This window comes from Pseudoliparis swirei, chromosome 2 (assembly GCF_029220125.1).
Source record: "Pseudoliparis swirei isolate HS2019 ecotype Mariana Trench chromosome 2, NWPU_hadal_v1, whole genome shotgun sequence".
In the NCBI taxonomy this organism is placed as follows: Eukaryota; Metazoa; Chordata; class Actinopteri; order Perciformes; family Liparidae; genus Pseudoliparis; species Pseudoliparis swirei.
In genome coordinates, this window is record NC_079389.1 from 16,459,581 (window position 1) to 16,485,408 (window position 25,828).

The 25,828-nt window shown below is 43.5% G+C and overlaps 1 protein-coding gene across 4 annotated transcripts in view; it reads left to right on the forward strand.

Moving 5' to 3' along the window:
- pard3bb (par-3 family cell polarity regulator beta b) overlaps positions 1 to 25,828 on the forward strand; it is a 190,334-nt gene that overhangs the window by 28,925 nt on the left and 135,581 nt on the right. For all 4 annotated transcript variants that reach the window (XM_056428006.1, XM_056427990.1, XM_056427999.1 and 1 more), the window contains 2 exons: positions 10,568 to 10,721; positions 18,184 to 18,278. In XM_056428006.1, the coding sequence (XP_056283981.1) occupies positions 10,568 to 10,721; positions 18,184 to 18,278 (249 nt within the window). The remainder of the gene's footprint in view (positions 1 to 10,567; positions 10,722 to 18,183; positions 18,279 to 25,828) is intronic.

A 25,828-nucleotide genomic window follows, 5' to 3' on the forward strand; every position in this document is an offset into this window, starting at 1 on the left:
CGACCAGTCACATTTTCTGATGAGTAGGTAGAATTTCAGTGGTTGACTCCACCACCTAACGGTGCGTTCTAAAATTCCTATAGCTATAGTCGAATTAAAAGAACCGATTGCTCCTGAAATGAGAGATTAGAAGACAGGATTTCATTCTACATAATTATTTTATTGCCGTGTGTATGTGTTTTTAAATTCTTAACATTGAACCCCTGAAGACCTGCCAGTCCCATTCTGTCGCTCATTACACCGACACAGCATCATGTGCAGCTCGATCGAACAACTTAAAAGCTGGATTTCATACCCATTTAAGTCTTTGAAGAGAGTATGCACTTTTTTCTGTTCCAAGGAAACGTGCTCAAATACATTTAAGAATTTTCAGACTGATTAGAAACTTCATCGTGATAATTTCGCAGCTGAGCACGACACACTACAGTGTGTAGTATGTATTACGGTGGATCGTCCCTTTAAGTACACATCATTTAGTGTCAAGACGGATTTGATTCATGGTCTCGTGAAGAAGAGATATGATCTTTTCAGAAGACTAATGTAATCACTCTGTGTTGGCTATGAGCTTTACTCTTCACCTCAATCATAGAGATGTTGGAAGGACCACCTCTTATGTCACCCTTTTAAAAAGAGAAGCAGTGGGTGGTGTGTGTGTGTCCAGGAGAGATTTATTGTGTGTGTGTGTTTTCAGCACACACACACACACACACACACAAAGCTACCAGCAGTTAGCAGGAAGATTTACATACATTGACAGAGTAATGCGCGGGGCAGTGGGAGCTTTATAAAGAGTGAACCTGTCCCTGAATGTGTGAGTGATGATAACAGGCTTGTTTAATTGCCTAACCCCTACACACACACACACACATACACACATATACATAGACACACACACCACACAAAGATCATCAGTTCTCCGTGTGGGCATCATCATTCCTGTCATTCACCTTGAGGGGGTGGAGGGAAGACATTGTGGGAGAAATGAAATAAATGAGGAAGAATCCATGAGAAATGGAGCCAAAGCTAATACGATGCTGTGTGTTTTTGTGAACCGTTTCAGTTGGATATTAACTTCATCCTCAACTTATTTAGATCTCTGTCAGCTGGCAAGTTGACAGAAAAATATATATTTATATTTGTGTTCTCATTTTAGAGTTTGCGTTCATTTCTGTTTCAAAAACGTTTATTCTGTGTTTTAAAAAATGTTGTATCTCCTTTCAGAAAGTTCAATTCTGCCAGCCCCAATGTGTCCCTAAACCTCCTGCCACAGCCGGCAACAACTCACAGTTAGGCTTAGCTGCCAATTATAAGAGGATGTTGAATATTTATAAACTTTGTTTTTGGCTCTCAGCAGCCGATGCTCGGAGAGGACCTGGTCACTTCGTACATGCTGTTGCTAAAGTTCACACATTTTTACAACCTGACTCTTGCTGCTAAAAACTGTGGCCAGCTCTTGTAGTTCGATGCATCCAGTAGCAATGCAAAACATATTATTTTGTATTTTACAAGAAGATCACTTGGTCACAATGAAGGTCACAATGAAAACTGTGAATTGGAGTAAAACACTTCCTACATAATAAAACAAGCAAATAATACATTTTACTCGTCCGCCTGCCCTTGTGGTAACAAAAACTGCACTGAATGTCCAATGTTTTCAGAGAGAAATTAAAAAGTGTTGCGTCCTAAACGACATTTGATAACGATACAAAGTACAAACATATGCAATAAACAGTCTGACAATGCTCTCGATCATAAACGCTGTAAAGTACAGCAGACCCTGTGATGCAATGCCCTGTGATAAATACCGTCTTGGTGAACCCGCCAGATGTTGAATTGAGTCCCTCATGTTTTCGAGGACACGGACCAAACCCGTCACAAGCTGCTGTGGGCGGCCGGCTCGAGAACCGGATGAAGTTATTCCTTCCTCGTGGAATGAGTGAAAGTTGCAGTATTTTGTTGTTGTTGCACTTGTTGGAAGTTGCACGGTGAGATTGATTGTTCTCGTTGAGCTGCGGCGCAGAGAAGCTGTCTGTGGGCCAGGAGACAACCCTTCAACAATTAACCCTCTAATCCCCAAAGTGGTTCCAGATTATAGGCGTGTGAATGGTTGAAGCGGGCGATCGGCAGATGTGAAGAGCGGGACAGCGACGCTTCACCAAATCCTTTTTGGATGTGTGTGAGCCGAATTGATCGAGGTTTAGCTTTAGGACTGTCAGCTGACAGTTATTCCTGCTTAGCGTTCTGACACGTGCCCGGGGTTAATCAACATCAAAACATTGTGTGTGAAACTGTGTTTGCATGTATGTGAGAGAGAACACGGTGTGTGTGTGTGTGTGTGTGCATGTAGTCTAATCAGTCACATCTGACAGACAGCAAATCCTACTTGAAAAGCCACTCAGACATCCATTGTTATGTGGAGCGCCAATTGAATGAGATAAGATGCTGGAAAGAAAGGAGAGGAGGGAGGAAAGGAAAGCTGCATAAATGAGCTACCAGGGGATGTGAGAGCTGTAGACTAGACCTTGACGCTGGTTTGAACACCGGCTACTTCTAAAGACAATGCGTATGGCGCTTTAACATCAGTAAATAATTAACATTTTAGACCTCGATGTAATTACGTTCCAAAATGAGTGAGGGAATAATAGAGCCACCTTGAAAAGAACTGCTTTGATCCACATTTCCTGCCTTCCTCCCAGCGGGTGAATCCTGTGCCGTCTCCTCTGGTCAAGAGGCCCCTCTGGTTCCTGCCGTTCAGACTCACACTGGTGGATCATGGAGAAGATGGCCCGCCCTGCACAGAATGTGTCCATCTGTGCCACTGTGTGTCTCCATAATGCGGTTCCATATGGCCATGTGTGGTCTCCAGCACGGCCTCATGGCGGCTCACACACTCAGACACACGCTCACACATTATTGCATTTGGGAGTTCTTCCTCAAGCATATAAAACATTACACAGTATGTATGAATTCAGGGAGGGACACACACACACACACACAAATAATCACACACATGCATGCAAATATGGATGCAAGGCATGTTCGACTACTGTCTGCGTAACTGAGGAAGCTGAGGGAGCCGTTATATTTCGTCTGTGTGACACTGAAGTTCTGCCTGTCTGAAGTTCACAAAGTCACGGAACAGTTATGCTGATGGAGGACGCTCTACTTCTGAAAGTTTACATAGTTAAATAGCTTTCTCTCGCAATAAAACGTCTAATATAATGTATTTCAGTCTGTGTTTTCATCTTGTGTTCGGTTATAAACAGTCTGTAGAGGATGTCTGCGACCGACTCTCCCCCTCCCTTTGTCTTTATGACCGTGTTTTTCATAATTCACAATGTTTTTGACCCCCATTGGTCTTTTTCGTCTTGTCCGATCTCTCATGATCCACTGAGAGGCCAGGGGACTGCAGATCAATGGAGGGTCAGTGCAGACACACACACACACACACACACACAACCTTCAAACTGCTGAGCAGGTGAATTTCATTCATCCATATTCTCCATTGGGAGACAACGCCATCCTGGTTATCGATTACCATGGCAATGGATCGATTGCAGTGGAGGGGGTCACAGTCAGAGATGTTTGTGTGTGTGTGTGAGAAAGAACATTTTTGTTCCCTTCCTTTTTTGCATTGCATATGTGAACACTTCAACGGGGTATTTGTATCCCTTTTTTCAAAGTGTGTTTTCTTAACTGTGCATTGATCTATTATATATATCTTTATTCCAGACTCATGGGTCCATAAAACAACAAACACAAATACAACAACAATATATAAAATACAATACGAGGTCCAGCCATCCAGCCAAAAAAAAAAAAAAATCAAAAAAAACAAACAAACAACATTTGTTTTCCAGCTTCCAAGAACAATACCTGGTATCACTCAGTGCTGGGTCAGCCAAGGCTTTTATAACTACATTCTCTGAGACTATTGTTTGAGGTTTGCCTCTTTACAGATCACAACAGAAGAAAACAAGGAAGACGGGGAGAGGAAAAACAGAATGAGGAATTAGAGGGAGACTGAGGGAGTGAGCCCGGGTGTATCAGATTCATGTGTTTATCGATGAGCTCTTTGTTGCTTCGTGGGTGTTTCCAATAGAGCAAAGTGCTGGAACATGATGATTTACATCTGCTGATTTGTAAGGAACCGCTACAATTCAGAGGGGAGAGGTGGACAGCTGGAGAGGCAAGCTGTGGAGGCAGAGCCAAGGGAATGCAGAAGGAGACGGGGAGCAGGGGATAAAGAGAAGCAAAAATGAGACGGAATGAGAGGAAGAGCCAAGTTATGAGGGGAGGAGGTAACCAGGGAGGAGGAAAAGGAAGAGAAGGGAGGGGAAATGAGAGGAAGCAAAGGAGAGGAGGCAAAGTGAAGCCAGAGGGGAAAACCGGGCTAAGCAGTTCTATTTGCTGATGAAAGACAAAAGACTTGTATATAGCCACCTCAGGGTTCATTCAAATTCTCTTTGTGATCTGCACAATTATTTTTACGGGCTCCATACAATAATGTGCGAGGCATTTTTAAAAAAAAGTTTCTTCTCATGCTAGCTTTCTTACAGCATGCCTAGTAGAGCGACCTAATCCGGCCAGATTAGTAAACCTGCATGTCTTTTATGGGAGCACCGCAAAGAGCTTCATCAAGATTACATCATGGCACATAAAATGCCCTTTATTTATACTTAGACGTTACATCAAAAGAGGGGGATGCATGGAGCACCGTAGCGATGTTTAAAACGTTCAGAACATAAACCACAAGGTGCTGAGTCGTCGCTTTCACATGCTGCTTCTCTTCCTTTGAGAGAGACAGACCGGTACCCGCAGACGGATAATAACAAAGTAATGGAATTACTGGGGGGGGGGGGGGGGGGGGGGTTCAAGATGCACTTCGGATGCAGCTTCTGTAGTGTAGAGCTAGGTGGTGCTGTCAGTCTACCGTGTGTGTGTGTGTGTGTGTGTGTGTGTGTGTGTGTGTGTGTCACTGAGTGATCAAACCTGCTCTGATGAGGAACAGTTGAGTCAGAGTAAAAGCTTTGTGAATTTAAAAGTGACATGGTTTATCCAGAATTTTTATTTTTTATTTAGATCATCTCAGATCATTAAGAATATTCCTTCTTAATGAAAAAGCAACAGGGAAATCTGAAATAGCGCAGGTGGCATTACATTTGCATTCATGTCGGGAGAAGATATATCATTTTTTTATTCTAGATCCATTTAACCTTTCCTCAATCCCCTAATGTATCACACCTAAAACCAATTAAACCAGCAGTAACCAGACTAATAAAACCATAAATGAACGCATGTGCTGACCATACACAGACCTACACACACACGCACACGCACACGCATGATGGACAGGTGTAGCTAGCTACCTCACCCGGCTGTAGTGATTGAGTGGTTATTGCTCAGGATACTGCTGACTGCATGAGGTGCCAAAGCACACGCATGCACTTGAACAGCATTGATTATTATTTTATTTTATTTATGGTAAGTGGACAGAAGTGGAAATCAAAGCTCAGTGGTGCACAGATAGCTTCAGCATATTTAAAGATTGTTTTGGGTGTGTGTGTGTTTGTTAGGGAGAGACAGTGTGTGTGTGTCAGAGTGCATGTGTGTGTGTTCACTCACTGTGTGCTCATGCATTTGGCTGATTGTAGCATTCCATCGATCCACTCCAAAGCAATCAATCAGGCCCTAATCGACCCGATTATAAAGGGTATGATGTGAAAAGGGATGGTTGTGTCTGTGTGTCACTGTGAGCGTCGATGTGCACTTAAATCCTGAACTGCGATTAATCTACCTATTTAAATTTCATGCGCTCTTTTAATTTTAATAAAAGGAAAGGAACCAACTCTGCACTTCTCCGTCCCCCAATTACTCACTCACTCACACACACACACGCGCGCACATGCCACTGTGTATAATGTTGTATATCATTTGCGTTTCCTTCTGACCGACCGAAAATCCAGGGCACAATTATTGCCGTTTGCAAGCTTCTCATGTATAATGTTTTTAGCTGCAGTCAATTCATGTTGATTACCCGAGTTAGCTGAACTTCAAAATACCGCTGTTCTCTGTAAATCGTGTTGGTATTTACAAGGATAGCGATTGAATTATGTATTTTTCATCACTCAGAAAGGCCGGCAGCAGAGTGAGTCTGTAGATAAACGACGTGGCTTTAAACTGACCGTGTGTGTCGTTCACTGGCCCCACACACTCATATGTGAGGATATACACGACACAATTAATGTCCAAAGTTAATGGCAAGTCATTCTTCTGATATCACAAGACTTAATGGTTGGAGCCATTAAGCCTCTCCATGCTCTGGCTCCATGCACCCACACAGGTGTTTTCACTTAAGGTCTCTAATTAGACCCCTTCTCAAGACTCTGTAGGTGTGTCCAGTCCGTGCTTGACTGACGTCTTATTGACACGTTCGGTCTAATGACCTCGAGCCATGGGGTTCATTCGAGGTGAGCCAGTCCTTTCGCAGAATTGATCACCGGTGATCGCCGCACATTGCATGCTGGGTAGATTTGTGTCCCGCTTGGTCCCGACCTGCTCTGACACACGTGGTCAACGATAACCTCACGAGATCGAGGCGGCCGCAGCTGCTCCCCACCGACGGCATGACCCAAGGTATGATGGGAAGCGCTTGGCTATCGCCAGATTAACAAGCTAATTGGCTCTTAAATTTGACAACAAACACCATGTTTAGTATGGAGTCCTAGTTTACCGTGTAACTGTAATACCTAACGCTAGATTGTTGACTATGAGTCCTATGTTGTGAAATGAAGGTTTAATCTATAATCATCTTGTGTGGTTGATACTAATAATAATAAAGCTTATTTATACAACACATCTAAAAACCAGCAGCAAGTGTTTGAACAAAGATTACCATACAATGCATTTACACACACATACTGTATATATTTAGGAAATCATGAGTAAATCCGAATGAGGTCTGCGAACTACAAGTAGCCGACAGATTGGATATAACAGGATTCTTTGACTTGATTTATTCTTGAACGCAGCTGAAAACTGTCCCACTTGATGCAGTTTTGTCGACGCCCCCCGCTGCTACCGCTCTCTATCGTCTACTGTCCAGGCCAGGCGCAGTTCATCTGGAACGAGCCCGTTCTCAGCATAACAATGCACATATCCGAGCATATAAAAATTATAAATCCTGTTATGTTTTTTTTTTACAAGCTTCTGGCGATGGTCCTGAGGAAAAGTGTGAGTGAGACTGTGATACCTGGTGCTTTAGTGTCTTGGTAGAAGTGTTTGATTTTGGAGTGTTGGGTCAAGCCTATCCATCGATCCAAGTTCTCAGGTCCGGTTGTCCAGCAAACGCACACACACACACACACACACAAACACACACCGAATTACCTCCCACTACTTGTCCTAGGTAACCTGTGTGACCCTGTATTGACCACACAGTAACCATAAATAGTAGTGCAGAGTGGGAGAGGATGGAGAGGAAGCTTAGAAACTACCCTATGGGGAAGGATTCAGCTCGCTTTAGTGTTATAACCCCTGTGTTTATGTGTGCTTTTAATTAGAGCTGAACACAATTATTGTAGCGTTGACAACCAAAATGGAATCATGGAAATGTTTTTAATTTGGCCAAACACAGTTCCCAAATGTGCTTAGTCCGGCCCTAAGTTGTCTGGAGGCATTATGTTTTCGGGCTGTCCCGTCCTCGTGAACACAATGTCTCAGGAACCTCTGGAGGGAATTTTTCCAAACTAATGTAAGCCTCAGGGATGAACTGATTAGACCTTTGTCGATCAAAGGTCAAAGCCCCTGTGAATTCATAAAACACCTTTTTGCCATGATTCAAGAATTCATATTCTGAACATTTCTAAAATGATTAAATAATAAGGTGATCACATTTTGAACAGACATGAATTCAAACTGCGACTGGTTAGCTGAGGCGGTAATTAAATATTTTAAGAAAGTAACGCATCGTGATGAGCTCAACACGTTGCCCCAGTGGAGTGACACTGTGAGTCCGGACATCTTCACCCAGAAGCTGCCATCTATACTGGTGAGGAGTCCTTGAGCCAGGCACTACCTCAACTGCCAGGTTGAACCTGACATCCGAGGATAATGTACATAATGCGCCTCTTCCTCTACCCAAAGAAGACCAAACGAAGCCTTCTTCCTCGCTCGGAGGCATTTGAAGCAAATGGATAAAGGCATTTCTACATGAGTTTGTTGGCAAGACGATCAAACGGAAGCTGAAACTGAAGTTTAGTTTCTAGCGTCTCCGTCTGTGGGCCTGTGGATGTTATTGACAGGGTAGCTGATGAGAAGGTTAACTGTCACATATAAAAGTAACGATTAACTCGTTACTGTAATGCTGAACGAGCATCCGATGTGTCGTGTGCCTGGAAGCGTCTCCTTTCCGACAAAGCAGCAGTTGAGCTCTGGTGTAAGAGGAACAGAGAAAGAGTTTTCATTTAGCTGAAAATGGACACATCATTGCACTCCAACTTGACACGGTGACACTCAAACAATCTCAATCTCTCTTTTTGCTTTTTACAGCACAGCACATCTGTCAGTCCCTCTCATTATGATCATTACAATCCTGTCTCGGCTTCTGTCCGTCGCATGCTCCGTGACGTTTTCTCCTTTTCTCTGCGAGCTTTGGCTCCGTCTATGCCGGTTTCACCTTTTCTCTCTCCCCGCCACTCTCGCTCCCCCCTTTCTTCCTCTAAAGCTTGGGATGCGGTGTCATTTTGTTTGGCAGCTCTTTGAGCCTCCTGTCAAAGTGAACAGAGGCAAAGTCCTAATCTCTCGTCTGTCTGTCCTTTTCTTTCCAACTCTGCTTTTTAAGTGACTCAGCAAGACTATGTTGAATTTGTCTGACCATTCCTCTTTCAGATGTTCTTTTTTTAAGAATCTCTCCCACCTTTGTGTATGTGTGTGAAAACCCCGGTTTTATACTCGTGACCGAAAGGTGTAAGTGTGGGGTCGAAGATGAGGAGAAAAGGAGATGGTAGGAACAATACGCAAGCTGGAAAGAAAAGCAACAAGAAGTCAGAGGACATTTGTGATGAGAGGAAAGAGACGCTGAGAAAGATGTGCGCTGGATGGAAAAGGGGAGTGTGACAAAACATGAATGTGTGTGAGACCGGTTGTGCTGAATACTTGGTGAGATATGATCGGGAGGATAAGAAAGGTGTGATATTGAATAACTTGATATTATTCGGCTCTCTGCCTGGTGAGGTCATGCTGGAAAGAAAGAGCACATATAAAGGAAGTGAATCTACACACAGACATACTTTTTCCCTGAAGTGACGGATGAATGCGGTCCGGACAAGCTGCGGCAGACAGTGAAACTCAGTTCCACCTCAACCAGTGCTCCAGGGCCTTGCAGGTGCATTAAGTGACACGAGTGCCTTACAATGACTTTGAGACGTGTCGAGAGAGCGCAAGAGCAAGACGTTTTTTCTTCTTCTTCCGGTTCCTAATTTATCAAAAACCCAATGAAGAAACATCCTGTGAAAATCTGCTTTAATCATCAGGTTGGCCTTGAAAAAAACCTAAAACATGCTGTCGCTGGACTTCTCTGTACCATCACCCGCGTAAGCTTTTAGTCTGAAATGTTGGCTTCACATTGCGCTTTAGAATGACATTTTCCTAATGTTGGCATCAGGTTTTTTTTGCTTTCTTGTGCAGAAGAGCCAGCCAGCAAATCACAGTGCAGTGACTCACATCTGTGTGTGTGTGTGTGTGTGTGTGTGCACTAGTTTGCACACTCTCGTATGGTTTCGGTGTTTGGAGCATGCGTCTGTGTGAGTGAGAGAATATTACTGGTTCCGATGTAGCAGGAAGCCTCTGGCTTTACTGGCAAAGTCCTCTTTCTTTACTCTTGGCCACAATAGACATGAAGCGCACACACACACACACACACACACACACACACACACACATACACACACATACACACACACACACTCACGGGTCTATTCAGGTTTTTACGCGGAGGCCCCTAGAACACTGTTGACAAGCCCTGTGCTATGTGAGGCTAAACGCAGACTCAGTGCAATGCTCAATAGACAGGGATTCCACTATATAACACAGTAGCAGGGGGTCACACACACACACACACACACACACACACACACACTCACACACAGGGGGACACACAAATGGAGGTAGCTGTGACACAGTAGAGACACACACTCTGTCGCAGGAATGCTGGGCTCCTTGGACGTCCTCTATAGCGTCCTCATCCACAAGGTAACTCAGAAACGTGGTTCAGCGTACATTTTCTTTTGGTGCGAATTGTTTATTTTGTTGCTTAAAATGTATCTTTGCATCGTGCTGCATGATCCATTGCAATTGCCACGAATGAAGCATATTGGAGCAGCTTTGAGGCAGTGTAGCTGGGAGACAACCTGCGTGATTGTGAGTTCAACAAGAGTCTCTGAACAGGATTCCTGCTGCTCCACGCTGAACAAATTCATTGTTCCTAACGGATGAGAAGAACCGAAGAATTACAACAAATAACCAGCTGCATTTTGTGTGTGTTTTTTCTTTTTTTGTCACTTTATAGCTGATGGCTGTGTACGAGGAGCAGGAAGCCCAGCAGAGGGGCGTGGCTAACTCGAGGCTGGCCCCCAGCCCCGACCTCTACCAATCTGAGCTCTCCGTCTTCCAGCCGGTCGCAGGGGGAGAGATTGAAGTCAATTCCTCAGCCCTCAAGTCCAGTGAGTTATTGTTCATTTATGTACTGTACATTTATTTTGGAGGTGCCTTACTCCAACCTTGACGTAGACGAGCCCACAGCCCTAACATCAAGTCTAAGGGAAGGGAGTCTTTAAGTTTTCAGATTCAGAAGTGATGTTTGACAATTCAGAGCTAGATTTTGAGATTTGAGTGGTTGACATTTGGCAGCTCTTCTTCATTGCTACATGCTCTGTATACACTTCACTTCACAGAAGATTTGTATACTTGAGAAAGTTATTTTCAGAGTTTTGCTAATTCAATTGTCTTCGCCAGAAGACACTTGCCTCACCTCAGGCGTAAGATAAACCTAAAGCTATAATGTGCCTGCTCTCTAGAGGAAGAACAATGACCGTAACATCAGTTAGGCCTTTGCATTTGTCATCACATCCCAATTTCTTTCCCCAAATTAGGCAACGTATTTTTCTTGTGATGACACACCAGTCCATGTTATCTCTGAGTCTGAGCCTGCTGGCTGTGAGCAACCAAAGAGAACAGTCTCGCAACACGTGCAGTTTGGGAACAATAAAGTTGTCCTTAATATTCTTCTGATTTCCTCCCACTGCATGCGCTTAGATAGGAGGTAACGTTGTGCCAGAAATCCCTACTCTGCTTCTGGGAATTTGTAATTCAAAGTTTTACTGACACGTGGTCGAAAAGCCTTTTCAAAGAGCTCCTGTGAGTTAAGAAAGAATGTAAAGTCCCTCGGGAAAGCCCCGATTTGACCCTATAGATGTAACCTGTAGGTCGGTGCACAGACGGGTCAATGTCACGACTGATGTGGAACAAGAAGCAGCTTCATTGGGAATGAAATGTGATGCGCAGGTCGAGTTCAAGGCAACGTCAGTGAGGGGTGGGAGTCAAGTCCCAGAACACCAGTTTGGCTCAAAAGAATAATGTGTCAATTGAAACACAAGGGAAACAAAGCAATACTAAAGGAGCTGTTCATTCATTAGATCCAGTACATGCTTATTATTTCCCTATGCTAGACAATATGAATGATGTTAATCTTGAGTTACAGTGCCGATAAGGTCAGGAGGTCATGGGCATGTTCTGCAGGAGAGGAATCAGAGCAAGACGAGGACAGCTGAACTGTTGGCAGCGCTGTCTCTGAGCTGCAGAACGAGATGGCGATGAAAGAGGAGGAGAGGCACAGAACAGGAAGTGTGTGTGTAATGTCAGGCGGCGAGACAAACTGATGTCTGTGTCTGCTTACTGTAACGTGGAATGGACCTTTCTGAATGACCTTTCGTCCCCTCTTCTCCCGGTTCCTCTTTGTCTCCCTTCCTTCACCTCTTTCTGTCTCATTTCAAGTCAAGAGCCTGTTCGGCAGCGGTCTTGTAGATGTGAGTGCGAGATGGCTTACAGCTGTCACGGTAACTTGTCCAAAATGTAATTCTGTGTCAAAACAACAAACCGATGGATTGGGTGTCCCGACGGTTCGCTAAAACCAAGGCATTGCTCTCCGTTGGCTCCGGCTGTCAGCTGGTCACAGATTCCACTTAGTTATGAATTGTGGACTCTGGATTTGCGTTGTTGCTCAGTCCGTAGACTTTGTTCCATCCATCTATGAACACGCAACAGTTAAACACAATCTGTCAAGGTTGTTTTCAAAATGTCATTAATGGGCCAAATGGAGCGTGATAACACTCATCCGTCTATCGTGAGAAGGATATCGGCAAGTTTCACTACTTTCTGCTCTTGTCGTTTTTGATGAGACTATTAAAATCTCTGAGTCGGCTTGAAGGACGTCACACGGTCTGCTGAGCTCAAGGACTCCCGCACCGGATCAAAATCCCCAACGTCCTTCTTGTCTATTACAGCAAAACTCTCCTATCTCGCATCTACACTACTAGCTTGGACATAATTGACATTTCAGCTTGTATGACCTTCCTGAGTGAATCTGGGCCTTCGCCGCATGATCCAGACACTGTTAAGACACAGGAAGTTTAGTCTGTTTCGGCGTGGTCGCCTGTCAGCAGAGATTAGTAGTAATGTGTGACTGTCACGGTAGATTAGAGGTAACGGAGCTCTGGAGACTATCACCGTCACCGTGAGAAGGTCAGACTCGGGCCTCTATCACTGTCCTATGTTTTGTCTCTAACTCCAACCACTTGTTTCTCTCTCACTATCTCTCCAAGTATCCTTCTCTTGCTCGATGCTTCTGACCGTCCTTTTCTCACTCTCTCCCTCTCCCTCTCTTTGGACCACGAGCACCCAGGAGGTTTCACACTTGAATCCAAGAAGGACTCCGACAGAGTCCGAAACATTGGTGTCGTGGTGCTGATGAGCGCCGCTGCTCAAAATGAAGTGTCGCAGTGCTGAAGTGAGACCTGATCAGCATTAGAGTGGAACGACAACACCGCTGAGTAAAGTCTTTTTTTCTTTCTCGAGTGGTGCACTTCAGCGCGACTCGAGCAGCCGCTGTAATTGTCACCATGGCTAGAATATTGAGAGAAATGAAGAGGATGCAGAAATGTCAAGTGTGCAACACTGTGAACAAACTGTACATCATATACAGTAGTTGTAGTACAGTGGTCACCAACCTTTTTGAGCCCAAGATCCCTGACCTCCGCCTTCATGACGGCAAGATCTACCTATTGAGGCGTTGAGAGAAAACGACTTTTTATTTGGCCTAATTGTCATTTTGGTCCAGCGTTCAAATTGATGTGACCAGGAACACAGAATTTAAGTGTAATATAACAAGTAAGATATTTGTTAACCGCACACAATCTGAACAAGAAAAAACACATTTGCAATGAGCAGCTGGATGAACTACCAATATAAATGTTGTATTTATTTACATTTCGTTGCCTCTGTACCTGTACTCTAGCAATGACAATAAATTGAATCCAATCCAATTACAACACAACACTGACAACATGATCAGTGCAACTCATGTAAGTTCAGCTCTCATCGTAATGCCATCAAGCCATGTGCCTCCAGTCAGTGTTATGTCTGTGACTGAACTCTGTCTGTGAGCTTGTAGTTTCATAATCACAGACAGCCAGTCTGGGGCAGTCTGTGAGCTGTCTGTCAGTAATCCAGCTCCTGGTCTTTGATTTGGTGATTTTCTCAACTCCACTGACGAGTTTTTTGGGGCAAAATTGGTTTTCATGAAAGTTTTCTCATCTGGGATTGGTTCTGAACTCAGGCCGTTGGTGATTACGTTCACATCAGCTCTACAGACATCCTCAGATTTAAATAATTTTCATAATAATAAATATGAGAATCACCATTTGTGACTCCTGCATCTGTCCCTTTTCAAATAATAGAATAAATGCAATTGCAATCACTTTCAAGTAAACCAGATTGCTCTATCAGACAAGAAAAAAAAGCTCAATGTTGAGCTTTTGTTTTGAAGGACAACAGCAGAAAAGCCCAACTCACGGAGGTAAGACCTGGCAAGTCGCCAAGAATCTCGGCTGTCGCGCAGGCGTAACCTGTTAATGCCGTAACGTAAACATGTACACGAAGGTACAGGCATTTCAACATGTATTTATTGATGACTTAGTTTTATGTCGGTGTACTTTGAGCTTTTGTAATATGTGAAGTTATCAATAAAGGTCTTTCTGCATTTCCCCTGCGCCTCACCTGTAGTAGTACGTTCCCCTCTTTCGGGGCGCACAGCTGACAACATGGTTGTGTAAGCGAACCCGTTTTCAGGCGTTCATGAATCAGGCGGAGATCTTTTCTGATGTAAATCTTCCAGTCAGAAAGAAAACATTTCAGAAGACACTTCAGAAAATGTTCGAAAACAAGGAACAATGTGTTTCTGAATTTATTTTCATTTTATTTTGGAGATCGACAGGGAACGTCTCCGAGATCGACCGGTCGATCGCGATCGACGGGTTGGCGATCACTGTTGTAGTAGTAGAAAAAAAGTCAGAAATAGGCTTTTAAAAAAAACATATATTGGATATATTGACCTGTCCGAGTAAGAAAAGCACAGGTATAACTAGAATGGGCACTCGGTAGAGCGCATACCTTCGCATATCACAAGATTGGGCATTGAATTATGAACATTTTGGCATTAGTTGCATGCCAATTGGATAAAAATTGACTGTACTATGGTAAAAAGAAGATGTTGACCTTTTCTTGACCTTGACTTTTGACCCGATCGATCCCAAAATCTAATCACTTGGTCCCCGGATAATCACCAATCATCCCACCAAATTTCATGCGATGCAAGAATATTTTGACCTTTTCATGACCTTGACCTTTGACCCGATCTATCCCAAAATCTAATCAATTGGTCCCCGGATAATAACCAATCATCCCACCAAATTTCATGCGATTCAAGAATATTTTGACCTTTTCATGACCTTGACCTTGACCTTTGACCCGATCGATCCCAAAATCTAATCAAATGGTCCCCGGATAATAACCAATCAACCCACCAAATTTCATGCGATTCAAGAATATTTTGACCTTTTCATGACCTTGACCTTTGACCCGAACGATCCCAAAATCTAATCAATTGGTCCCCGGATAATAACCAATCATCCCACCAAATTTCATGCGATTCGGTTTAATACTTTTTGACTTATGCGAATAACACGCACGCACGCATACAAATACATGCCAATCAAAACATTACCTTCCGCATTTTCAATGCGAAGGTAATCATCGCTGAATTCCATTTCGGGTCCTGGTATTGTTCACGCTGGCTCTCTGTGACGCTGTCGGGGCTTACTGGGTCACTGGATTGGAAGGAAGCCGTCGGTAATGTTATCAGTAACCCGTGTGCTTTTCTGGACGTCGCTTTAAAATGACAGTTCGAAAGGACCACTCTTTTTGTTAAATGCCGGTTGCCTCAACTCTAATAATAATAACAATACATTCATTTTATAAGGCGCCTTTCAAGGCACTCAAGGTCGCCGTACAACATATTTAAAAATGGACACTTAAAAAGGAATACTCTTCCTTGCGTCTCTTCCTCGCCTCCTCTGCTACCATCTCCCATGGGGTGGGGAGAGACTTCAGAGCATCACTATTTGTCCCTACATGGTCGCATGCACCCTCACACAACGGAAGATTCTGACCACATCCTGTCTGGTTTCATGTCTTGACCTAGAGTAGACGCATGTCGGCTTGCCTCTAAGACTGGGAAGATGAGGTTTTACGCTGAAGCAAAGTATGATAGAATATAATTCAATTATATTTAAAGGCTCCTTTAATTTTGGTCTCTACAATTTGGGGACATTTGTGTTTTTCTTAATCGTCGTTTTCTTGGCACGTGGTGCATCTCGTCTTTGTGTCTTTTCCTTTGTTCCTCCCTTTATTTCTTTATCTGCTTCCTTCAACTGTTTCTCATTTTGTACGTCCATTGTCCTCTGCTCATTTATCTGTCTTTCATGGCCTCTCTTTAAAAAGATGAATTGATTATGGGTTTGATGTAATCCATACCCCCCCTCCCCCAGCCCAGTCTTAAGAGCACCAAGGGTCCATTTTGTGACAATCAATACATGACCCTACAAATATCATTTGGCATGTGTTCTGAGTAGTCTACTCATTTCGAAGTCCGCTCCACCACCCCCGCCTCCCCGCCGCCGCCGTCCTCATTTTATTCCCAGTGGAACCATCGCGGCGAACATGACAGTGTTCTTAATGTCTCTATGGAGTGATGGGCCCATGAATGGGGCTGGTAGATTTGAGGATTGGCAGTGCAGCACACACATCATAATATTACCTCCAGTAATGCATGCTATTTATTTGGATAGCTCTCCCCAGTGTTGACTTTTCTAACCATTACACTATGTCTTCATGCTCCAGCAGAAGCACGGGCAAAAGCACGGCGCGCGTTATCCGTCAGCTTCTGTTCGATGATGATTTTATGCAGTGGGCTGATGAGCTGTGGAGAGGGAGACACCATCATATGTTACTCACATGCACATAGAGAGCTGCAAATCAGACGCTTATTGGCCATTTGGACGCATGGCGGCCAGTGTGTCCACTGAAGGGATATTAAAGGGAGGGATCGTGTTAACTTCACACACACTCGCACACCTCGTGAGCACATGGAGCGGTGCGCCGTCTCCAAGAACAACACTCAGGAACGGGCTTCTGATCACACTGCTCAGTATAAAGTATGGAATCAACAGATGTGGACATAAATGCAACATAAATGCAACTGGCGGAGGAGTGTGGATGATTAAAAGAAGTAGTAGAAAAAAAGTCGAGTTTTCGTTCACATGGCGAATATTTTCCTTGACTTTAATCCTCTACTTAATATCCGCTGCCTACCAGTTAGACCACCATTGCTCTTTATTCATTTATTTTTAACAAGCAACACATGTTATACTTTTGTCAGTCTCCATGGAGATTGTAATGTGGCATCTGTTTGAAGACTTTGCAGAGAAATATCTCCAAAAAGTAAATCCTAAATCCTCTTAATTTGTTTTAATTAAATTCTACATACTGAAGCTGTGAAAAGTTTGTCTTTTTAAAACCTACAGCTTCCCAACTGAATACACATCCATTGGCATATATTTGGCCTTAAACCTGCATTATCTCTAATGGCCATCAGGGGGCGATGACTGGTTGCAAAAAGAAGCCGATTGTATAGAATCTATGAGAAAATGTCTCTACTTCTCACTTTATTTATTACCTCAGTAAACCTTGTAAACATGAGTTTATGCTCTCAATCGCTAGTTTCAAGTCTTTGTCCGTAAATCTATAAATTATGGTCCCATTTAGAGTAAAATAGACAATCTGCCCATGTTCTTGTTTGTGTTTGTAAGCACACGTTGAATTGGACGGATGTCACAAGAACATCAAAACATTCATGACTCCTTTCTCTTACTTCCTCACCATGCTTTGACACGCAGCAGCTCCTCTCTGAAGCGTGGCGTGACGAGCTCCGGCTCGGTGTCTTGTCATCTAAAAGATTATTTCTAGATTTGAATTTCGCTGAACTATGACTCAAAAATCAAAATAGCAAACGCTTTTGTATGGTAGTCTTGTGTGTGTGTGAGTGAGTGTGAGCGTGTGTGTGTATATCAGGGACACTGGCTGTATATTCTGAAGCAGTGCAGATGCAGACCTACTCGTCTCAGCGACTCAGTCAAAGGTGTTGTCGGGTTCCTCGTGCAGATACCTCCTATAAACAAAGGAGGAAGAGGAAGTGGTTGATTTACAGGCTACAGGACTTCTACTTTAAACATTGTCCGTGGTTATCCCGTGGATACAGACGTACTTTATCAACACACTGACGCTGCTTAAAACATGTTTCAACTTGTATTCATAAGGCTGTGTTGAAATGCTCACATGTCAGTTTTGCATCATAGTGTAGACGTGGATGTGTGTCACTGTCAGAGAAGAATCTTTGAAGAGTAAACATCATCACCGTGCCACTGATCTGCAGGTCGCCACTCACATCTTTCAGAGGGAAACAAACACTCAAAGCTACCTGCACCATGTCCTTGTGTGTTCTGTTTTCTATAGGCACGCCGCTGTTGGTGAGAAGCAGCAGTGACTCAGCTCTCAGCCCCCAGCCGACGGAGACCGGGCCCCCCTTCCACGAGGAGGCCGTCGGGACGGTAAGACCCTGAACCACTGAGACAAGAGAGAAATGCAGACTGTAACCCACCGTTCATAAGTATGCTTCTACTACTTCTGTTCCCCTCTGGACTGCATGATCTCACTTTAGAATGACCTGGTGGTCCCTGAGAAGAGGATTCCTCATGATCTCTGTGACCCACTCAGGTTGGGTCAAAACCCCCACGGGGGGCAGAATGAACAGAAGCATCTATTTTACACACTGCAATGGAATTGACTGATTCTCCCCAGAGAGTGAACCTTGTTGCTGGACATCCCATAAACTCTTGTCACCAAGAGGCTCTTCTGGTTGCTACACATCATACATTTGTTTAGAAAGGTATTGGTTTCCTTGAATAACACCCAGTATATTGCCGGATTGTTGTGCGCAAAAGACGAACCGGTTTGTGAATACTTTCCTCCGTCAAGTCTCACGTTCAGCTTTCCTTTTCTGATAGATTCATCAGCTTTTGTAAGATATTGATTCCTCGAGATGGATTCACGAACACTCCCGCGCTATCGTAATCTAATAGGCAGATCGGCATGCTAAGCACATTAATAATCCCTAGGGGGTAAACGCTTTGATTTTAATGACCCTATGGCCTTTCATCTAGAACAGGGGTCAGCAACCTTTCCTCTCTAAAGAGCCATTTGGCCATTTGGCCCAATTTTCCACCAAATATAATTTGTCCGGAGCCCCAAAAGCTATTTGATATCACAGCTTATAAATTTATAGTTATTTACCGGTTATAACTAAATCAAACTCTTATGTGTCGGCCACATTGAGGTCAATTAATCAGACAACTCTTCTGGTCCTGAACCCTCCCCATATTTGTGGCTCATGGGTAGAGTGTTTGTCCTCTACCCACCAGGTTGCAGGTTCGATTCCTCTCCTCCACCTTCACATGTCAAAGTGCCTTTAGCGAGACACTGAACCCCCCGTTGCTCCCTTGGTGCTTCACAGCCTCGAATGCTAAGGATGGTTTAAATCTAAAAACTTATTATTTGAATAAAATAACTTTGAATTACCCCAGGCCATGTCAACACTACTTGGTAAACATTTTAAAACGCATATATTTAGCTGCGTTGACTCAGAGCATCCTCACTGAGTTTGAGACTCGAGCACCGAACACGAAGGAGTTCTGAAACGCTGCCGAGGACGGACACGCTTTCACCAACGGACTCCTCGCTGTCTCACGAGCCGCCACAGAACCAGCAGCAGTTGTTGAGTTTGGAGACTTTGTGAAAGTAGATTAATTTGCTCACTTTGCTGCAGCAGGTGAGAAATGGTTCTACTTCTGCAGCTTGATACTTATCAACAAACGCTGTGTGCTCGTTCTGGAAGAGTCTTTCAACATTACATGTTCTGCTGTTTGATAACTTCTCGCAACACATCAAGCATCCAGGCCAGCCAGCATTGTAATGCGTCCACGCAGAATTAAACTCTATTTTTCCTTCGTGATTTTTATTTTTATTGACTTTCATTGACGGTTTAAAGAGAGCGGGGCTCTGCATGTCATGATGAGCCACCGCAGGGAAGAACGCTCGACAGCAACTGAATAGGATGCAAAGCACATTTTATACTGGGCAAATATATATATATATATCTATATAAAAATATTGATATATTTTTTCTTCTTTTTTTGTCAAAGCCTCAGGGAGCCGCTTCAGAGGGGCTAAAGAGCCGCATGCGGCTCCGGAGCCCCTGATCTAGAAGGTTTCCCAGTATGCCACGGCTGGTAATGTTCAGAGCAGAGCATACCGTCTCAAAAACGTAATGTTTTACTATCGAAAGTATTTCATATTGAAATGACCACAAAAAGATCAATAAAGTCAATTGAGACATGAATAAAAGGAGCCTCCCAAAGTCCAACCTTACCAAAAGTAATTTAAGAAAGGTCTGAAATCTTTATTTTTGTCAGGCTTTGTTCCGTATCTAGGATTATATATACAGTACATTGTACAGATTTGTCTTTGGGGAGGATGTTTTATTCAGAATAATTCCACAGATATTAGCTGAACAGTAATTTCATTTTCTTTATTGAAGTGAGTGTGGCCTGGTTAACTGCTCTCTTATATCAGAGCCTACACATTTCATACCTGCAGACTATACACATGTAAACACATCAATTTGATCTCAACCAACCACTTACAAGTTGAATGAGATATAAGCACAATGACTGAAAACAGGCTAGAAGTCACTTTATTTCCCCTCATTGGTCCCACATATGGTGTGTGTCTGTGTGTAGTTAACATATGTGTTAAAAGGTCGGGGGTGAGCAGTTCCCGTGGCGTCCTCATGTTCTCTATAATCCAGACATGCTTTGTCACATCACACTCTTCTAACAAAGACAGATGACTCTCTCCATTCTTTCCTCTCTTTTCATCCTTCCTCTGTCTTTTTTCCAAGAGGGCAGAGGGCACACACTTTCTCATCTGCCTCTTCCTCCCCCTCCTCTACTCCTTCGTTACCCCCGTCCATCTCACTCACGCCTCTCAGTCAACATCTTGGTCCAAACAGTGTCAGCATTAATACGCTGGGTCCAGCTACCAAACTATCTTCATAGTCTTGACCCCAGAGCCTGATGTTGAACCAACCCACGTTGTCCATTTCTCTTCTCTGAAGATAATACATACATTTCTTTTCTGCATCTCCTATTTCCTCTGACTGTGGAACCAGTTGCTTCACTTCACATCTAATCTCATTCTGTCCTTTTCCAGAGCATCCCTCCATCTGCAAATACATTAACATTCCTATTTCTCATTCTGATTTTGCACTTTCATATCTGATAAAATACGATTGGTTTATTAGATTTTTACCATCTGTTTACTCTGTGAAAGAAATACAGCCTCTTCTCTCCTCCCCCCCCTGTTCTCCTCTTCTACCTCTTTACACTTCCTGCTATATTTCTGACAGCTTCTCTGAGTTGATGCACCTTATATGTGTTTTAAGCTATTACAAACCTTATTAGTAATTCAGTTACACTTGAGAATCACGCAGACGCGCGTTGTCTTACGACTACCTGGTGGGGAATATGATCACAACCCAGCGTGCCGGCTCCACAGAGGAGTCGTTTGGATTTGTTGTTATGATAGTGTTCCAGTTTAATTCCCCTGCAGATAGTTGGACACGGCGAAGCCCTCAAGGTCACTGGCTAAAGGGACTCCATGCCTGATTGGCCTCTTGAGTGGTGAGCCCTCCTCCCGGGGGACTCCCCTCCGGACAAACATCCCGCTCTTTAAACCTCGCTGTATTCCCTGGACAACGACCTGTTTGCGAGGTTCAGTGTGATTGGTTCTCGGAGGTAACCGGTCAGTCGTGGATGAGGCTGTTTTTTAAGGAAGATGTAAGGGCTGCATGGGGAGGAACAGAGAGAGAAGTCCACTGAGTGTTAACGACACTCTAATATTTAGCCCAACTGCACCGACTTGAGTCGTCTCACCAGAAAAAAACAGGAGCAGCAACTCTTCAGATTTACAACCTCCAGCAACACAAAACAGCAGAAATTAAACCTGCATGCACTTGTCACTAATAAATATAAACTGCCAATCGCTAATCTATTGTGTTTCATTTACACGGTGAAATGTAATCCCACGTTTAGGAATGTCCATCACGTTGTTCCGCCCACCTACCATTCCTTACATCTTTGCTCTGTTTTCACTCCCGTGGCTGTCAATATGAAATATTGCTGGGTGTGGGTTACCCAGCAGGCCTGACCGGACCATGTGCATCGGGGTGTTTTATATGCTGGTGTGCCTGCATGATTGCATGCATGCATGTGACCTCAACCACACCAGCTGTGGACTCTCGTTATTACGGTTCACGCTCCTCAAGTTCCCCGGCTCATTTTACACATACCATTACAGCTGTGGTGATTCTCAGTCACGATCAGCCTCTCTAATGAAAACACTTTCAGCAGGCTGTTAATCCCATCTCTCCCGCATTGTGACCCGCATTTAGATTAAACTTCAAACTTCAGTCCCCATAACTTTAGAAACTCCGCCTGGACTTGTTTGCGGCCGGCGATCGGGCTCTGCTGATGTTTGTGCCTCGGGAAAGAACTGGGCCAGGAAGTCTTTTCCTCTTTTCTTTCTTATCTGCTGCTGGCGAGAAACCTCAAGCTGATATCAGATCCTTCCAGCTCACGACTCCACTTAAATGCCCAATTTCTTAAATGGAAAAACGTACCATTCAAATGTATCTCTGTATTTTCATGTTACCACCGCAACCCTGGAGATTTATTTTTATTTTCATACGGCTTCGTTGAATACTGTAATCTTTTTTCAATCTATAGAATTATTCAATAATAAGTAAATATTGTGAGTCAGATAGCCATGCATTAAGTGTGAGAATGCACAGCTAGCTGGTCCGGGCGATTCCAGACCGCTCTGCTTTTACACACGATTTCACTGTCATGCTGAGAGATTACATTATATAACGTATGGCATCAGTTTATTAACAACGTTTTTTTATTTACAGCAAGAAAGGAGGTAGCCACTCTAGAGATGAATACATTGTTTTATTTGGTCCAGTCATGAAGTGGAAAATAAATCTCCCCCTGTTTCTGGAAGTGGCAAATTATGCCTCGACTACTTTGAATATAATAATTTAGTTAAATCGCATTTAAATCCCTCCTCTTCCTTCTGTGTCATTTCCTCAAACACTGTCTTTATTTTGTCCCCTCGCTCTCTTTCACTCGTCCTCTCGCACACACTCCCCATCAGTCACTCACTCACAGGCCGGTCTCTCCCCACGCGGCCAGGTTCAGATTGAGGTAATGGCTCCGGGTAATTGTTCAAATTGTCACTTGGCCTTTCCATGAGAGCGATGAGGGGAAGAAAGTACTCTTCTTGCAGTAATTCTCCGTCTTTCTTCTCTCTCCGTCTCTTCTTCTCCTCCGTGTCCCCATCGCTTTATTTAATTTCAGTCCAAAAAGATTTACCGTGGCCGCTCCTCCGTTCTAAATGCCAGGCACACATGAGGACAGTAAGGCACCAAATCACTCCATCTTTCACTCTCACACACTTTACACACACACACACACACACACACACACACACACACACACACCGGGCTACAGGTTGCAACTTGTTAATTAGGCTGGGAGTATTTGTTCCTACCTCGAATGCTCCTGGGACTAATAAGACAGTGTGGCACTTATCATGCTGCACCTGGGTGTATTTGTACTTGTATGTTCGTCAGTGAAGCAATTTCTCAAGCACCTACATGTGTGTGTGTGTGTGTGCATGCTGGTTCTCATGTGAACGCGTGTGCTCCTTTGAACGCGCACCTCCTCCTGCTCCTCCTCGAGAGCTGAGCTCATGTTCACGAGTCCGTCAGGCAGCGGCAACAGGTACACGTTACAATGATGGTGCTTGTTTATGATAAGCACTCGGAACAAGAAGCACAAATACATCAAATCAACAACGTAGAAATGTGACACACCGTCATTGTGTGAGCAAAGACCTAAACGTGGAGTTTTAGCCGTTGTTGTTCTAAGCATATAAACGTATGTATTTCTATATTTATTTAATAGAAAAATGATTTCCTGGTTCAGACGTCGGGCTCTCTGACGGGGAATTTATCAAAAGCCATATTCACTTCAATTCATCAGCCACGTCCCCAAAGACATATCTCAGGATAGATGACCTCCGGTTTATCACTGTCACACACATTTATATAGCGAACCGTATAAAAGACGTAAGCCCAAACGATGCAGCGCGCGTTACAATGAATCCATCATCCTCACTGGGAGCGTTTTCATGGAACACTTAGCTTGATTGGCTATTCAGTAATTAGCAATATCACTAATAGTTCACTCTTTTTTTCAGCAATTATTAGATTGGACCGAGAATACTAAATGCTGGCGACCCATTTAATATGAGCATAGTTATTTAACGTGGGATTATCCATCATTGAGTTAAAATGGAAGTGCTGCTTCTCGACCGTCCAGTTTTTTGGAGGGTCGCTAATGCTCACCAGTATCGATTGAGCTAGCCAAGGTCGGCAGACTAATGTATTAATGTTCTCACTGCAGTTGTCCTCGAAATATTTCTATACATCTTTGTCATATAATATGTAACGCATCAGGTCTTTCAATAATCATTACTGGGCTTCTTCTGCATATAGAATATTATAATCTTGGTTCTCTTCGGGGTATTCTATAATTGAGGTAATGGATTAGAATAACGCTGATGCTTGTGTTATTGGCTGCTCGTTGGCACGTGTAATTGTTAGAAGTGTTCAGACGTCTCGTTATTTAGTTACTAGTTATAGATAACATAATAGGATGCGATGAGTAAGTCTTAAGATTGTATTCTACGATAAAATTAAAAAAAGTTGTGTCTGAATATAAATAAATCTCCAATATTCAAAGTTAGCGTGAATAATGAGACACATTTATTTGTTCACTTTCATTTACTCGTTTTAAATTACCCTTTTGATAAGGAGCCGACATCGCCGGCCCCGTTTAATTAATATGTCGCTCTTCCAAAGAGAGAGAGCGGGAGGCTATTTCTATGTGGTTATTAAATGAGACATACAATTAAGCAGCAAAGACTTTCCAATTAGTTTACGAGTGGCTATTGTTATGACAATGAGGTTAGGATAATTAATGTTACCTGTCATCCACTCCGTAATTAGCATCTGCAGCTAGGCTAGACTAATTGATTTCCAAGCCATCAAACCCCAAACATATGGTTACAGTATCTGCAGTCTATCATTCACTGCTGCTTCTCATCTCACCTTCACCCCCCCCCCTACGTCTCTATTCCTACAGCTGTTGTTTCTCGGCCCAACTTGAATCTCTTCAGCTCGCTGACATTTCCTCTCCATCACTCATCTGTCTTGCTCTCTCCGTGCCTCTCCCATTCTCTGACAGGTGGTGGAGGTCAAATGGCAGTCCGGTGAGAGGTCATAGGGGAAAGGTCACGTTAAGAGTCCATTAGTGCCGACTACTAGCGTTGAGCCTTATTGACCTGCGTGTGTTGGTCTGCATATGCTCACACAAACACGTCCACAGAAATCCACGAGCACTTCTAAACATGCAGGAACACATACGGTGAGGACCAAATGGGAACCCTCATCATATTCTGATGCAATAATCAGGACACGGTTAGTGTATATATGTATATGCTGCAGATCACTCTTTAAGTGCTTAAAATACATTTAAATACACATATAATTATTGTTGACCTAACACTAGACTCAAACTGCCCGTCACCAAAGAAGGAGGAAACATATTTAAAATAAGTTTTCCAATCGCGAGTGATTCTTATTTGTCTAAGAACACGCACAGTTAACCTCTGGGACACGTTTGACGTTTTTAATGGATCAACCCTCAATATGATTTTTCTACAGAAGCTAGTCGGAAAGCAGCTGGCCTCGATGCGACATCAGGAAGTCGGGTCTCTACAGACCAATTAAATCAATACGTCTCCTTCATATTGTCTCAAATGTGAAACACATTAGCAAAAAGAGTTTGATGCCACAGCGAGGAGAGGGTGATGGAACTGAGCAGATATTCGTGATGCAGTGTTCGCTTCGCGGACT